This window comes from Solanum stenotomum, chromosome 2 (genome assembly GCF_019186545.1).
Source record: "Solanum stenotomum isolate F172 chromosome 2, ASM1918654v1, whole genome shotgun sequence".
In the NCBI taxonomy this organism is placed as follows: domain Eukaryota; kingdom Viridiplantae; phylum Streptophyta; class Magnoliopsida; order Solanales; family Solanaceae; genus Solanum; species Solanum stenotomum.
The window spans coordinates 50,878,067-50,894,207 of record NC_064283.1 but is presented as its reverse complement, the minus strand read 5'-3'; the positions used below and the strand labels follow the sequence as shown (position 1 = coordinate 50,894,207).

At 36.1% G+C, this 16,141-nt stretch overlaps 2 protein-coding genes across 9 annotated transcripts in view; one reads left to right on the top strand and one right to left on the bottom strand.

Annotated features, from left to right (window-relative positions):
- Window positions 1–12,971, top strand: part of LOC125857096 (ubiquitin-like-specific protease 1D) — a 34,487-nt gene extending 21,516 nt beyond the window's left edge. For 5 of the 8 annotated variants that reach the window (XM_049536767.1, XM_049536766.1, XM_049536762.1 and 2 more), the window contains 6 exons: window positions 3,790–3,886; window positions 5,583–5,680; window positions 9,176–9,298; window positions 10,373–10,484; window positions 11,738–11,845; window positions 11,934–12,710. In XM_049536767.1, coding sequence (XP_049392724.1) covers window positions 3,790–3,886; window positions 5,583–5,680; window positions 9,176–9,298; window positions 10,373–10,484; window positions 11,738–11,845; window positions 11,934–12,035 — 640 coding nt within the window. In that variant the 3' untranslated portion in view covers window positions 12,036–12,710. The other 3 variants (XM_049536764.1, XM_049536763.1, XM_049536765.1) reach the window with 3 other exon arrangements.
- Window positions 12,972–13,340: 369 nt separating this feature from the next.
- Window positions 13,341–15,258, bottom strand: LOC125857108 (serine/threonine-protein kinase STY13-like). The gene is made up of 5 exons (XM_049536776.1): window positions 15,014–15,258; window positions 14,376–14,482; window positions 13,832–14,266; window positions 13,597–13,731; window positions 13,341–13,511 (listed from the first exon to the last, which is right to left on the bottom strand). Exons 1-5 carry the CDS (start codon window positions 15,249–15,251, stop codon window positions 13,341–13,343), a joined length of 1,086 nt encoding a protein of 361 aa, XP_049392733.1. The 5' UTR covers window positions 15,252–15,258.
- Between the last annotated feature and the right edge of the window lie 883 nt (window positions 15,259–16,141).

Below are 16,141 nucleotides of genomic sequence, written 5' to 3'. Positions count from 1 at the left end.
ACAATGATTTAAAGACTGTATTCATCAAACTCTGAAATGATGAAGGTGCATTGGTTAAGCCAAAGGGCATAACCAAAAATTCATAGTGACCTTCATGAGTTTTAAAAGTTGTTTTGTAAGCATCCTCTTCAGCCATTCTTAATTGATGATAACCTGCCTTGAGATCAATTTTAGAAAAAATCATAGCTCCACCAACTCATCCAATAAGTCTTCAATGATAGGTTATCGGAAACTTTTCCTTAATTGTCATCAGATTCAAATCTCTGTAATCAACATAGAGTCTCCAACTTCCATCTTTCTTACCAACTAACACTACTGGAGAAGCATAAGGGCTAGTACTATGTTGCACCACACCTTGATCCAGCATCTCTTGTACTAATTTTTCAATGACATCTTTTTTAATTCCCGGATACCTATAGGGTCTCTTGTTAACAGGATTTGCTTTGTCAATGAGGGGAATTCTATGATCAAAAGAACCTCTGTGAGGTGGTAATGTAGTTGGCAATTCAAATAAGTACTCCAAATGATGGCAAAATTCCCTCACCGTGAATGGCTTGAATGTTGTGACAGTGCGAGACTTCTACTCTTCTACTGTCTGAGGTACATTTGACAACATGAACAACTGCCCCTCCTTAGCTAAGGTATTAGCTTTAACAGACTTCAGACCAGTGCTAGCCCCTCTTAATACATGTTTTTTTCCCTTGTAAACAAACTTAATGGACCTATGTTTAAAATTAAACAAAATTCTGCCCAATGTATTCAACCATTGTACTCCGAAGACTATATCCACATTTCCCAATGGTAAAAGCAAAAAATCAGAAGAGAATGTGGTGCCTTGTAGTAGCCAGTGAAGATTCTTGCAAATAGCAGCGCTTTGCACTTCTCTACCATCAACCACACTTATAGATTGTTCCTGAATAGAGCTAGTCTGACAACCCAACTTTGCAGCCACTTGTTTATCTATAAAGTTGTGAGTGCTCCGAGTATCAATCAAGACTTGGAGTGGTTGTTTTTCATGGTATCCTGTTACTCTTATGGTTTGATAACCAGTGACCCCTGTAAAAGCCTGTAATGATATAGCCATAAATTCATCCGTCTTCTCCCACACCTCTTCTATCTGTTCCTCTTCTACTTAAACATTTAATTCTTCTTCCTCAACTACTTCGACCAGATACAGTTGCTTCCTTCCCCTGCAGTTATGTCCCTTCACATATTTTTCATCACAAAAGAAACACAACCCTTTGGATCTCCTTTCATCCATCTCTGCTGCCAATAGCCTTTTAGTAACACCATTATTAGGGATCTATTAATCCAATTAGGTGCAGATTCAAGGGGTTTCATGAATGTGGAATTGGAATAAGAATTTCTTTGTGAATACTAAGGTTTAATAGGGCTAGGTGTGGGTAATATAGGACCTTGGACTTTAGGAAAAGATTTGATCCCCAAGATTGAGCTTGAGCTTCAAACACCTCCTCTTGCAACCTAGCTACCTTATAGGCTTGGAACAAAGTTTTTGGAGCATGTATTCTAATAGACTTGTTCAACTCCCTCTTCCAAAAAACAACTAATGACATTTTCATTGGAGAGATTAAGTCCAGTTAATAACCTATCAAACTCAGCCTGATACTCCCTCACACTACTGGTTTGTTGTAAGTTCTTTAGGGCTTCCATGGGATCTTCAAAACCCTCTCCAAACCTTTCATTCAATGCTAACACAAATTCAGTCCAAGATGGATCTAAAATCGAGTTTCTAGACCTAATGTTGGACCTGTGCCATGCCATAGCTTCACCTTCAAAGTGGATAGAAACCACCTTCACCCTCTGCTCAAAAGGTATTTCATCCATGGAGAAGAATTGATCAACTTTGTACAACCAATTTCTTAACTCACCACCAGAAAAACGAGGGAATTCTAATCTAGAGTAACGATTGAAAAACGTACTGTTGTAGTTAGGATCATTACCAGTATGCATATCATTGAATCGAGCTCCTTGCGGCGTTTCTCCTAAACAATCTTGACCAGAATTAGATTCTGCCCTAGCTGGATCCTTTTCTTTCCCCTTCTGATTCAAATACCCAATTGCTTCCCTGATTTCTAGCAATTCCTTATCAGCCTGTGCATTGCGATCGTTCATAATAGACATTCCTTCCATCAATTTCTGTAACTGGGTCTGAATTTGGTGAAGCTTGTCCTTTGCTTCCTCTTGACTTTTGCTGCGCGTCATCAGATCAATGCCAAGGATTGCTTGCTCTGATACCAATTGAGAGAATTACAGAGAAGAAACAAATTCCAGGAGTAATCTCGAGGAATATGAACAGCTAGTTCAGGGATTAAAACCGAGAATTCAGCTAAAGAGAGAAATATAGAGAGAAGTAAACAATCTTATTATCAATCAAATGAATGAATGTCAATGATCTAATACAATCCTTTTATAGGCTTCTAGAAAACAGTTAAAATCCATAGCTACAGTAATAACAAAATTTAACCATCTAATAGTGCTAACTGTTCTAACTAACTTCTGGACTTGTTAACAGAATTTGCCACATCAGCGATTAGTTATCGATTAGTTCTCCTTTTGCTAACTTGTATCAGAGTACTCCTTCATGGTTTCACTTTCCATCATCTTTTACAGCTCAAACTCACATACCAAATTCAACACTTGCATCCCTTAGATCCTTTCATCTCCTTCATACTCAGTCTTGAGATAACCCCATACCTCTTATGCTGACTTCAGAGACATGATATGAGTGAAGACAAGGGATGAAACTGCAGCAAATAAGCATTCCATTGCCTTTGATTTCCTGATTTTCCTTTCCTGGTGATCTTTAATCTGTGCCATCGTGGGATTGTTTGGCAAGGGAGCAATCTTGTATTCATTTTCTACAGCCTCATAGAGATCTAAAGCTTCCCGATATGCCTGCATTCTAACAGCCCATATTCGATAACTTTCTCCACCGAAAGTTGGTGGTGCCATAACCTTGCTTCACCATTCATGGTAATCACAAAATTTGATTGGTGCGCACACACAAAGGTCCCTCGAGAAAGCATCTTTTTGTTTTCCAATTGAAGCCCAACAACCTTGGCTTGCAACTCCTCCTATTAGGTGACAACAAATACCAATTGTATGTAAAAAAAATTTCTTTTAATTACTTTCTACTATTGAGGTCTTGGTAACTTCTGCTTGAAATTGTTACCCTCATATGATCTTTCTTCAATTGGTTCGACCATTGGAGTCATTAAATAATCACACAAAGATAAAAGTCAGGTGAACTGGCATATGAATCCTCATGTTAGCGTGATATTACATTACTGCCGGAACTTCTCTATCAATGGAACATAACCTTAACTCACCAACTGTGTCAACCTTATTTTAGTAACCAGTAAATTAAAAGATTGGTGGTCAAATAGTTTCCATAGTGTTGCTAGCAGTGTTATCAAAGGCACGCTTAAGCCTTGAAGCGAGGCTCAAAACGTGTTGAGTGTTTCGCCTCGCTTTATGTGCGCTTCAGTGTCGTCATCCAGGTTCTAAGGCAAACTTTTCCTTGCCAATGAGCCTCTTATGAAGAAGTGACACTAAACAATTGATATTTCACTTTATATTGTATTTTTTTCTCCCTTTACGCCTTTTTTTCATTAAACCCACCTTTTATTTGCGCTTAAAGCCCCCATGGACCTTAGAGCTTTTTTGCGCTTTTTGCCTTTGATAACACTGGTTGCTAGTAGGAGCAAGATGAAATTTGCACCGATTTTCTCTATCTGCTATACCCTAATTGCATTGTTTTGTTGTCAGGTACCTCCAGAAGACAAAGCCTCATGCAGATGTCGATGAGTATCACTTTTTCAATACATATTTTTACCAGAAGCTCAAAGAGGCTGTACTGAGCAAGGTATTATCTTCCCTCTGAGAGAAAAAAATTTCATGCAAGTTTAACTAAGCTTATCTTTTCTAATTTTCATATTAATAACTATGTTACATGAACTTGGTTACCAAGTATAGCTCGACTAGTGGTGTGTGAACAATAGCGTACACATGATCTTTTGTAAGTGAATCGACATTTAAATAAGTAAACAAATTGTTAATTAATGAAAATATTATTCAAATCATATTTATTAAAACAGAACTAATGTAAATTACTACATCTTTCCTAGAAATACACATTGCATGAGTAATTTTTTCTTTCAAGTTTTTGCTTGAACCTGTTCAATATATCAAATATTATACTGTCCAAGTAAATATGTAAGTTGTATGCTTGGTAGGCTGGTACATTTGTTCATTTCTGATTAAGCTGTTGCTGGATCGGCCCTACACAAAACCTGATTTTTAGGAGATATAGGGAGAGTCACTTGATTAGAAACTAAAAAAATAGGAAAATCTGGCGCTGCACTGATTCGAACTCCAATCACAAAGTAATCTAGGAACGCGCTTGGTCATCGATCTAGGAAGATCAATCAGTTAGGTTGAGTCATATTTAATATTTCTATACCTATTCTGTTTTAACATATTCTATATAAATCTATAAAATGTGAAATTTTCCGACCATTTTGTATAACGTCCTGCCTGTGTGTGAAAATATTTAGTTTGGGGCATGTATGTCCTTTGCTAATTTTTAGCGTATTTCTGAAAATTCTGTGCAAAGTAGTCATGGCATACAGCCATACACATTGACACGGGTTAGTGAAGACAAATGAAAGTTTATGTGTTATAGATCAATACTGAGCTTGGTAGATGGATCTCAAAAGTACTGAGTCTTGTTTGAAGCTTCTTTTTAATGGGAAAATGTGGCGAAGAGAGCGTTAGAGGAATTGTTTTGTATCTCTCTTTTTATGGTGTAAAGAGATTGGTTTAGAGGATTCAGAACAGCTCGTAGAATTATTAGGATCCCTGTAAGTATTCAGTTTTCTGTATCTTCTTTTGAAGGTCCCCAGCATCTCCTTAATGCTGAGGAATACAACATTACCCATTTTCCAAATAAAACATGGAGAAGAGAGCATCAGCCTCGTCTTTATTTATTTATTCTGAAAAAGATTGAATATTTAAGGTAAAATGACCCTGTAAAAGGTACTTAGACTCTTAAACTCTGATTGATTGTTGGTGTATTAGTCTTTCTCCTAATATTTATTGTCTTTATATTATCTTTGTTGAAGTATGCAACCATCTCATCTAAATGTTCAAACTGTTGGAGAGAGCACTCTTTTACATAATTAATTATCTCTCAACAAACTTTTCATGTGCGGACCTCATTCTTTTTTCATGCCAAACACGTGGAAATCTTTTGATAATGTGTTGTAGTGAGACTTGAACCCAAGATATTTGCTATTCTGATACCATGTTGAAATGTGCTTAAGCTTTAGAGAAAACACACTTTTATTTCATTAATTATGTCTTCATATGCAGTATGGATGCTTTGAAGACATAATGTAAAGTTGCAGATGACTATGCCATTTGTACTTGATTTTCTGATGGAATATATGCTGAACACTCAGGAACTATTTGATACTATCTATATTTTCTTTCCTAGTTCTTGCAGTGTATGAATCTTTCGAATATCAGTAAATCTGAATCCAATTCCTAATTCTCTACAGCAGAATGAAAAGGAAGCTTCATTTGTCAGACTAAGAAGGTGGTGGAAAGGGGTGAATATATTTGAGAAAGCCTATATATTTCTTCCCATACATGAAGAGTAAGTTGTGTGGTTCCTTTTACCATGGTTTGATTTACAAAGATTTAATTCAAGTATGCTATATTTGGAGCTTTTTTATTTGGTTTGTTTGTGTTGAAGAATGGCAAAAGTCCCACATTGATGGTTAATGGTTAATGAGATGGGTGGACTCCTTATAAGGTTTGAGCAATCCTCCTGCCTTTGAGCTAGCTTTTGGGGTGTGAGTTAGGCCCAAGACCTAATTTAACAGTTTGTTTTAGTATCTTATAATTCTTATGCATATGATTTAGGATCAATTGGAGTGATTCATTCTTTGTAATCATGTAATTAGATTGATTTCGTTCTTTTCTTAGGGCACGTACTGTACCATTTAACCCCAATTAGTTGAGGGGGCAACATAAGTGAGACTGAGTCAATGCAGTTAGTAAGGAAATAGTAATTGTCGAAGAGAAATCCTGTTGCTGAACAATGTTTTTGGAAACTTAGCAGTTAGTGCTGTTCGGAGGTTTCTTGGTTCTCCAGGAGTACTATGTATATACCACAGTACCACCAGCATAATAAGAACCCTTGTGCAACCCCACCCAAGGAATTCAGCTGATGTAGGGTTGTTCACACATCTTCATGTTCCATTACCTAAATCATATCTCCGACGTGTGGCTAGAAAGAGCAATTGAGGAGGAAATGAAAAGGGTGGTGGGTTGTTTTGCGGGTGATAAAGCATCGGAACTCGATGGTTTCTATTTGGAAGACAGTTAAAACTGATGTGATGGATACTATTGTTGAGTTTCATGAAAGAGGGGAATTCGAGAAAACTATGACTGCTTCATTCGTTGTCATCGTCCCAAAAGGGAAGGAGCTACGAGCATGAAGGACTATAGACTTATTAGTATAGTGGGAAGCATCTATAAGATCATCTCTAAGGTGATTTCTATTAAACTTAAGAAGGTGTTAGACGATACTGTCTCTACTTCGCAGAATGTTTTGTGGAGGGTAGACAAATTCTAGATGCAGCGTTGGTGGGAAACAAAGTAGTGGATTGAAGGAGAAAGCAAGGAGTGGTAGGTGTGTTGTGCAAACTTGATCGTGAAAAGGCCTAGGGTCATGTTAACTGAAAATTCCTAGATTCCATTATGCTTCAAATGGAACTTAAGGAAAATTAAAGGAAATGAATTTATTTTTGCATCTCTTCAGTGAGATTTCCTGTCACCAATGCTGTTTATTCTAGTTATGGAAGCTTTAAGCAGGATGATGGATATAGCTGTCTTGCGGGGTTACTTGAGGGGCTTGATTTTGTTGCGGTTAGGGGTGAGGGACAATATCAATGTCTCACTTAGAGATACCACTTTGTGTTTCGGTTGTGGTTTGTGGAGGAATATCATGGAGGAATGGGATTATGCTTTGGAAAATATCTCAGTCAAGGTCCGAGATGGAAGAAGAGTAAACTATTGGGGGAATAAATGGTTTGGAGACATATTATTGAAAGATGAATTTCAGAGATACGGAGTATCTTACCAAAGAAATTCGACAATACAACATATTAAGGGGACACATGGTGGAGGTTTTTTGGGACTTGAGATTTAGAAGGGAATTTCAAGATTGGGAAGTTCTTGAATCCGGTGATGAACCAGACGATTGGTGGTGGGGCTTGGGGAACGATGGCGTGTTCTCTGTGAAGTCCTTCTATGAGAAACCATTGGTTAGAGAGGAGAATGTTTTTCCATGTAATGCAACAAGGATACCAAAGGTGCCATGGAAGGTGTGTTTTTTCACTTGACTAGCTGCAAGAAGGGTGATTTTGATAGCAGAAAATCTTAGAAAGCAAAATGTTGTTTGCGTCAGTTGGTGTTACATGTGTAAGAAGGCAGGTGAGGATGTGGATCTTCTTCTTATACATTGCGGGCTAACCATGAGTTATGGTGGGAACGTCTTTAGGTGGTTAAACTCCGTGGGCAATGTCAAAAATTGTGAGAGAGTTGATGTTTAGTTGGAGGACCGGAAGCAGAAGGAAAGGGCCAGGAATGTGGTTCCACTTGCGTTAATGTGAAATGTTTGGAGAGAGAAATAGTAGAGGTTTTGAAGGAGTAGAGTCTAGTTTCTCCCAGTTGAGGAGCAGTCTCCGTTCCCTTGTATTTTTTTGGTGCTCACATAAAGTTCCTTGTTGTATAGAATGATTGGGTTGAGTTTGTAGAGCATAGTATCATTTTGTAGGTTCTTTACCTTTTGTTTTACCCCTTGTATATGGCATTTTGGCCATGTATATAATTGAAAATATATTTACCCGATGAAAAAAACAGTTCTCTGTATCCTCAAAGCATCTTAAATTTCTTTCCTTCCAAATTCAGGGGCCATCCTCCATCTACTCGTGTTCTTTGCCATTAATCATGCTTCCTCCCAACTCTATAGAGCTTCTGTAATCTTCCCGGGCATAATCCAGGATATGCTTTTAAAATTAATGAAAATTCCCCATTCTGTCACCTAGCAATGTAGGAATAGATGGTTAACTGACTATCTCTGCCTTAACTCCACATAGAAAGCATAAGGAGCACATTGTGATCTTTCTTCTCATTAAATTGTCCTGTGTGAGGACAACTTCCTTTGCCAAAAGCCACTCTAAACAAGCTACTTTGTGTGGAATATTAGTTCTCCAAATATGCTTCCAACGCAAATTATCAATCTGCTGATTAGACTGGTTCATCAGTCGATAGGCTGCATTCACCATAAAGCACCACTGTTATTACCTTGCCGCCTTAATACATCTTTCCCTGCGTGGAACCCACTTAATACATCCTTTCACCTAGCTTAAAGGTTTAAGCATGCCTCAAGAAAGCCTTTAGCAAAACATGGTATGGTGTGCTGGCGGTTCTTCTCCGTCGTCATATCAACTGATTGTCCTTGGTAGGAACTCTGTATCAAGACAGACAGGCTGGTGAAAATCTCATTCTTAAAATCATCTCTACTTGCCCACTCACACGACTTAAAGTCTCCACTTCACACCTACCAGGTTTCTATCTTGGGTGGTTGTACTTGTCAGCAGTCACATCTCAATCTATGTAGGTGCTACATACGCAGGTCAACCAGCCTACCCACATTGACCAGTTCAGCTGGTAGTCCTTGTTAGCAAAGTCATTGCTCATGTCCCCCTCCACCCCCAACAACATAAGGAGATCACTGAATAGGGAATAGGGAACTACTTTTTTTGTTGAGTTATAATAGTTTTATTGATGATAGAAAGAGAACTCTATACAAGTGGTAAATTCCGGTGATTTATTTACCTTTTCTATCTTTTGTTAATGACTAACTAAGAGATCATAATTTTTTCACAAAATGGAATAATAATAATTAAAAAAAAAAATGAAACTTAGATATCCTTTCTATTGGTAGTTGGCCTAGGAGTTCATTGACTTCACTCCAAGTTATTTTTGTCAGTTTTGGTGCATTTACATAACTCTTTGTCCTCTTGCACTATTTCTGTTGAGTTGCTATTGATGTCCTTGTGTTGGTTCTTCTCCTTTGTAGTCTTCATTGGAGCCTGGTTATAATTTGCATACCAGATAAAGAAGATCAACTGGGGCCAATTTTACTTCACTTGGATTCATTAGGGCTTCACTGCAGCAAGTCCCTTTTTGCTACCATAAGAAAGTAAGCTGAACTCTGTCGTTGGTTGTTAAATAGCGTGACATCCATGCTACAGAATTTATTTCTTGTAAATTGTAGTTTTGATTCAGAGTTGTTATAATTAATGACTGCAGCTACATCTTGTTTCTGATTTGCCATAACTACACCGTTGTCATGATAATAATGCATATGCCAGAACCCCTTGCCAGCGGGGTGGTCCAGTGGTTTGGGCTTGGGACTTCCATGCTAGAGGTTTCAAGTTTGAAACCCCTTGCCAGCCTAAGCAATCGGTTTGCCTTCTGGGTCTGTGCGTGCCTAGTATGGGTTACCTCTCTTGTGTGGTTTGCGAGTTACTGCATAGGAGCAGGGTTTTTGCCCTGTGCGCACCCAAAGGGTACCGGCTGCGGGCTTCCCTTGTCATAAAAAAAAATTGTATATGCCAGAACCATTTTGACATTATTTCTGAACGTAGGGATTGTATAAGCTATAACTTGACCATTCAAAATTTCTTGTGCTATATTGTTCTTGTTTATGATATGCTACAATATAGAAATGATAACTAATTACAGCATGAATTGTAACAGCTTGAGAACTAAAGGGGCAGAAATTAGAGTTCTGTTATCATACTTGTGCTGGACAGAAATGGGAACTTTATCAGGCTGATCAATTTGCATGGTAAAATTAGTGACACTTGGGAGGTTAGGAGGGAAAGACCCCAATACCAAATGGGAATTCTTGCATGGCTATATCCGTGCTAATTCATTTCCATTCAATATGCCTAAGGGAGAAAATAGTTTGCTGTTGAGATCTGGAATGCCTCAACAGAAAAGTCAATATTGCTTACTACTTTGTCTTGTTGAATGAGAAATTGACAGGGTTAAGAAGTCTGGTCTCTTTCAGGTTTCGTACTTAAGTTATATATTTATTGTTTGGATGTTTTCGATTGCGGCTTTTTGGTCATTTTACAGTATTGGAGCTTCATAATCTGAATATTACAATCTTGAGGCTTACTCTATTATAACTAATTTTCTCTTCAAACTTGCGGTAAGATAACATTTTGAACTGGAAGCTTCTTAAACCTGGAGACTTTTCCTGCAGATTTTTGGTAGAAGAATGGAAATTCTTAAGACAAGGAGAAGTGCCAGCTCTTCCTATTTCAGACAAAATATGGGAAAATCTTCCACGAAGAATTGATGAAAACATCATTCAGGTATTCTTTCATTTGCAACTTATGGCATGAAGCAGTCTTTGGAATTCTTTTCATACCAGAAGCTATCTTGTCCATTCAAATACCTTGTGATACAGGGAGTTTGGTTTGGCTGATATAGGATGTGAGCTTTTGTTTTGGGAATTTGCTTGGAAAAATTACTTAAATACACAACTTATTTTACTATATTCTCTAAAATTTCCTACCATTTGACAAAATTACAAAAATTCCTACTCTTTCCTATTCTTGGATACATCACTTTATGTGATCTATCAGTCAGATACATCACTTTACGCGATATATCGGGACGTATGAGATGTATCAGGATGTTGAGTGATGTATCCGAAATCGAGATGCGATGTATCGGGGCGTTGAGAGATGTATCTGAAACCGAAACGCGATGTATCGGGACGGTTTGGGATGTATCCGGATTCCACCAAATTTAAGGGATTTTTGTAATTTGAAGTCGGATACATCACTTTATCCAAAACCGAGATGCAACGTATCGGATAGTTGAGAGGTGTATCCTAAATCGGGACGTTTTGGAATGTATCCGGATTCCACCAAATTGAAGGGATTTTTGTAATTTGAAAAAGTAGGGATAGGATGTAACTAACTCTTTAACACTTGGGATTTGTGTAAAATTCTCAATTTGTTTTCTCATAACCTGGGGCATGCTTGGAGTTTGTAGATAGTTTCATCTGAAGTGTGTGACCATCTCATATTTTTTAATATGGGCGGTGGTAGGATTCTATCTCAGGACCTCTATATGCTCTAATACCATGATGAAGTGTGCAACAATTTCATCTAAAAGCTTTAAGCTATTAGAGAGAGCACACTTATATCATTTAATTGTATTCTCAACAGTTTCTTTTCAGCTATATTGATGTATATACCATTTGCTGATTGTGTGAAAAGAAGTGGTTTCTCTAGTAGTGGAAAACATCAATTGGTGTTGCTTAGTTTGATGATCATCTGTTTTATGGGCTTAGGCTGTCATAAAGTTCCAAATTTTACCATACTGGCTCTGTTTTTCCTTTTTTTTTTCGTCTCTCTTTTCATGTTTTTTCTTGGTTAAAAGGTTATCCTAATAAAACTTATAATCAACTGGGGGAGGGTGTCTAAAACATTGACTCAGTTCTGGATATTCCATTTGAGAAATTTATGAAACCTATAGAAGCAAACTTGTCTACATATATTGTGACTATGTCTGCAAGTTCACGGAAACCACTTTCCTTGAAATTTTCTGGTAACAGGTCCCACAACAAAGAAATGAGTATGACTGCGGTCTGTTTGTTCTTTTCTTCATGGAGCGTTTCATTGACGAAGTTCATAGAAGGCTTAAAAAGAAGGATTTCACCTTGGTAACTTTTGTTTTATTTATTGCTTTCTCCAATTTTTGGTTGTTGAACAATTGCATCAGTCGTCGATTTAAAATGATCCTATTGTCAGTTTGGAAGAAGGTGGTTCAAACCTGAAGAAGCCTCTTGTTTGAGGATGAAAATCCACAGAATACTCGAGGAAGAATTCAAGAATGCGAGTGAGAATGATTGATATTTTTGGGATTGCTACTGTGTACAGGTAACTACTCTTGCTCAAAGAAATCCACTAGCAGTTTTTCAGCATAGACTAGGAACTGCTAATCACCAAAGGTCATGACATGCCTGCCTTGCATAGCTGTAAAGTTGGATACTGTTGTCAGTCACGCATCAACCATAAACAGGCAGAGGATTTAGTAGAACTGATATTGACCCATCCAATGGGAAGGAGAAATACACTAGACTTCCCTGGGAAATATATACATTGTACAGAAACCATAATTGAACAATCACCAAGGGGAAAAAAACCGAAGATTTGGGTGATGCATCGATATTGACCATCTGCTGAAGCGAGTAGCCCCTAAAACCAGAAGCTGCAGCCATGTCCATTTCAAAGATAGAAGGTATCTATGGATCACCAGTTCCCCCCTCCCCCTCTCTCGATTTGTGGCAGTTTTCCTTCTGCTAAAAACAGTTTCACATGTTTGCATTGAAGCGAACAAAATAAGTGAAAGCTCTAGCTTAATGAAGAAACAACTTCTTCACGTCCTTTTAGTTAAGGCAGCAGTTTTTACTGCTGCTTCCCGCTTGATAGTTTATCAAATGAACCAATTCAGTTAGGATCCTATAGAACTTGTCTTTTTCAAATTCAAAATTTGTTCTGCGACTATGTTTTCACCTCAAGAATTATTTGCAGAAGAAAAGATGGAGGGGCTCTGTACTTCCCAAACAAGCCTCCTAAACGTTGGTTTATCTGGGATTATGCAAGATAAGTACTTGAATTTTTTTTATTCAAGGTCAGAGATAGTCTAAAGCCGATATTTGATTATCTAATAGATCTTTCAATTCTATAGAAGTGTGTTTTTGCCTATGTAACGATAATGAATGGACTTTTGAGTCCAAAGTAGGGTGTGTTTGGTATGGATGAAAGAAAATGTTTTTTTTCAATATTTTCATATTTGGTTGGTCAAAAATATTTTTTCTAGGAGCACTGTCCCTCTCCATTCATCCAACGATTCCAGCCTCCACCCTTTCATCATCCCACCTTCAAACCCTCACTCCCCATCCCATCCCATCCCCTCTCCGTAGTGTTTTGCTAGATTGCATCTACGACTTCTGTTTCAATTTGATTGTCTTGTCTTGTCTTTGCATAAAATTTAAGAACGTAAAGAAGATTTTTGAATCTTGATATGCAAAATGTACCAAAAGAATTATTTCTCAAAAAATAAAATAACATAAAAGAATTGTCCTAAACCTATCTATACAAGCTTCTATGACCAAAGTTAATCTATTGTACATTTTAATCCTTTCGGTCTAATCACTAATGAAAGCCAAAACAACCCTTTTCTGCAACTTGAGATGTGTCAATGGCTTCCAACATGAGCACCACCTCCTTCATTTCTGGCCTCTCTTTTGGGTCTGCATGCCAACATTGCTTCATTATATTGGCCACAACACTTGGACATTTGTTTGGTATTTCCGGCCTTAGACTCTAAAATTTCAAGAAATATATTAGTGATTGATATATTATTTTAACGTTAGCTATAAAGAATATAACATAAAATTTGAAAACATACCTTGTAAATACATGGACTTGTGTGAGAAGAAGGAATATTTCCATTATATGGAATTGAACAACAATATATCTCCCACAAACAAATTCCAAAACTATAGACATCACATTTATGATCATATGGTAGACCAATAAGTACCTGCATATACAAAATAAGACAATAACATTAATATAAGTAATAGAGGATTCATTTTTTTCCTTTTTGTAAATAAATAAAGAGTCAGAATGAGATATGTCACCTCAGGAGCCATGTAACCGATGGTGCCAATTTGGGCAGTCATGTCAAGAGGACATGAAGCCTCAATTCGAGAAACTCCAAAGTCAATTATTTTGACCCTTCCATCCTTGTCCATAACTAAATTACTAGTCTTTACATCTCTGTGAACAATTTTCTTAGAATGAAGGTAACTCAACCCTCTTGCAACATCTAATGCTAGTTGAATAACAGAATTCAATGGCAACTTTTTGGTATGATTTTTTAAGAGGTGTGATCTGAGAGTGCCTCCAGGGACATATTCAACCACGATACCATATTCGAGTGATGGTTGTTTTTCTAATGAACGATATCTCGACCATCGATTGGTCAGCTCATTAATCCATTTTTTCAACCATGGTTTACCACTTGTAGATTCGGGTTTAATCAATTGGGGCAATCTTTTTGAAGCTCCGATTAACTGAAGAAAGGTTTGACACTTGTTAGATGACATGAAAAACATATATATTTAAATGTATGCAATAAGTTAAATCAAGTGAGAAAAAACAAAATGAACAAAAATTAATTACCTTTGCGATGTTTGCGTGATGTAGGTTGTACCATATAGAAACTTCTTGCGTGAAAGCGTTTGTTAGTACATCCCTTCTCTTTTCATTGCTCAAATCAAGTATTTTTACTGAAAATTAATTTAAAAAATTATGTCAGAAAGAATTGTAAAAAAAAAAAAAGGTGAACATATATATTATTAACTATCGGAAATGTATGAATTTCTGTATATGAACATTACAGACGTGGAAGAATCAAATGGTATATTCTAGGGTTTTTCGTATATAGACTAATATTATTAGGGTTAATTGAAGATCGTTGACAGCTTACCAATTTCAAATAATATCCTTTTCACTGTAAAAGTTACAAATTTGTCATATTTTTTTCCTTTTTCATTAGTTTGACGGTAAAAATTAAATCTTTGATAACTTTACAAACCTAACCCTAATAATATATATAGTAGTTAAACAGTTGGATTAGTTGAGATTAAAAAAAATAGCCAAAGCAATTATTATGTATATATATAGGGTTTAGCAGTATAAGAAAGAAAGAAAAAAGTAGCTACATTATTATTTAGGGTTTAGCGCAGACATTAATTAGAATCAAGTAACTAGCTAATATAAGAAAAAAGATTAATGGTAGAATTAGTGATAATATATACCTGCAACTTGTTGTCCATTATAAACACCTTTGTAAACTGATCCGTATGCCCCTTCAGCAATAAGATTATTGACGTTAACTTTAAGTTTCGTAGGATCCAATTCCCATTCTTGTTTCTTCGTCACTTCCAACTTTTTGGACTCGTCACAACCCTTGCTAAATAGTTTATCTAAATGCCTCTCAAGTTGCTCATCCATTCTTTTCAAATCTGTCTTTGTTATAATTCTTGATTTCGCCATTGAACAATACAAAGAAGAAAACGTTAATGTTACTTCAGGTTCAGGGGTGTGCTATAGCCTATATTTATAGGTATCAAAATCAAATTTGAAAAGGATAAGGAAAAGGGAAACTTGTGGAAAATAAACTTGGATGTTTTCTAATTATAATAGTATTTGGTTTACACAATTAACATGGAGATTTTCTAATTAGATTATTTGGTTTACATAATTATATTTAATTTGTTTGTTATCTGTCTATATCTATATATAATTAAAAGTAAGAAAATCTAACCTAGGATCAATACATGCGTTATTTTTAGGACTATTTAGTTAATTATTATTTAAGTTAGGTGATAATTAATTAAATTTTGGAACTTTTACAACATTTTTAATAAATTTAAATTTTAAAAATTATTTTATTTTGAAAAACGTTTTTATAGTTATTTTAATTTTCACAGTTTCTGTAAATACAAATTGTGAGAGTTTTGTAATCATAGTAATGATTTTTAATTTGATTTCATTTAAAAATATTATTACTATATTTATTTAAAAGTCAGCCATGAAAAAAAAATCCCTGTCGTGTTTCCGTTAAAAGCCCTAAAACAAAGATTAAAAAAAAAAAAACTGTTGTGTTTGCATTTATAAACCTAAAGCAAAGATTTCGTGTATATATATATACTAGACATCGGAGCCCGTGCTAACACGGGCCCAATATGTATCATTTTTTGTTTCAATTTATGTGACAAAGACAAAATTAAAGAGTTAATCAAACTTTAATATTAATTTAAAATAGTTTAAATTTGTAATTATTGTTAACTATGGTAAGAAAAAATTTATGTCTTTTAACATTCTAAATTGCTAATTATTGTTGTATGATTTGTAATATCTTTTACACAATTTTGAAATAATAA

Coding starts and splice junctions, on each gene's coding strand:
- LOC125857108 (XM_049536776.1), bottom strand. CDS start 15,251: ATGGCGAAATCAAGAATTATAACAAAGACAGATTTGAAAAGAATGGAT. Junction 14,483..15,013: donor TAATGGACAACAAGTTGCAG/GTATATATTATC, acceptor ATTAATTTTCAG/TAAAAATACTTGATTTGAGC. Junction 13,512..13,596: donor CAAGTCCATGTATTTACAAG/GTATGTTTTCAA, acceptor TTGAAATTTTAG/AGTCTAAGGCCGGAAATACC.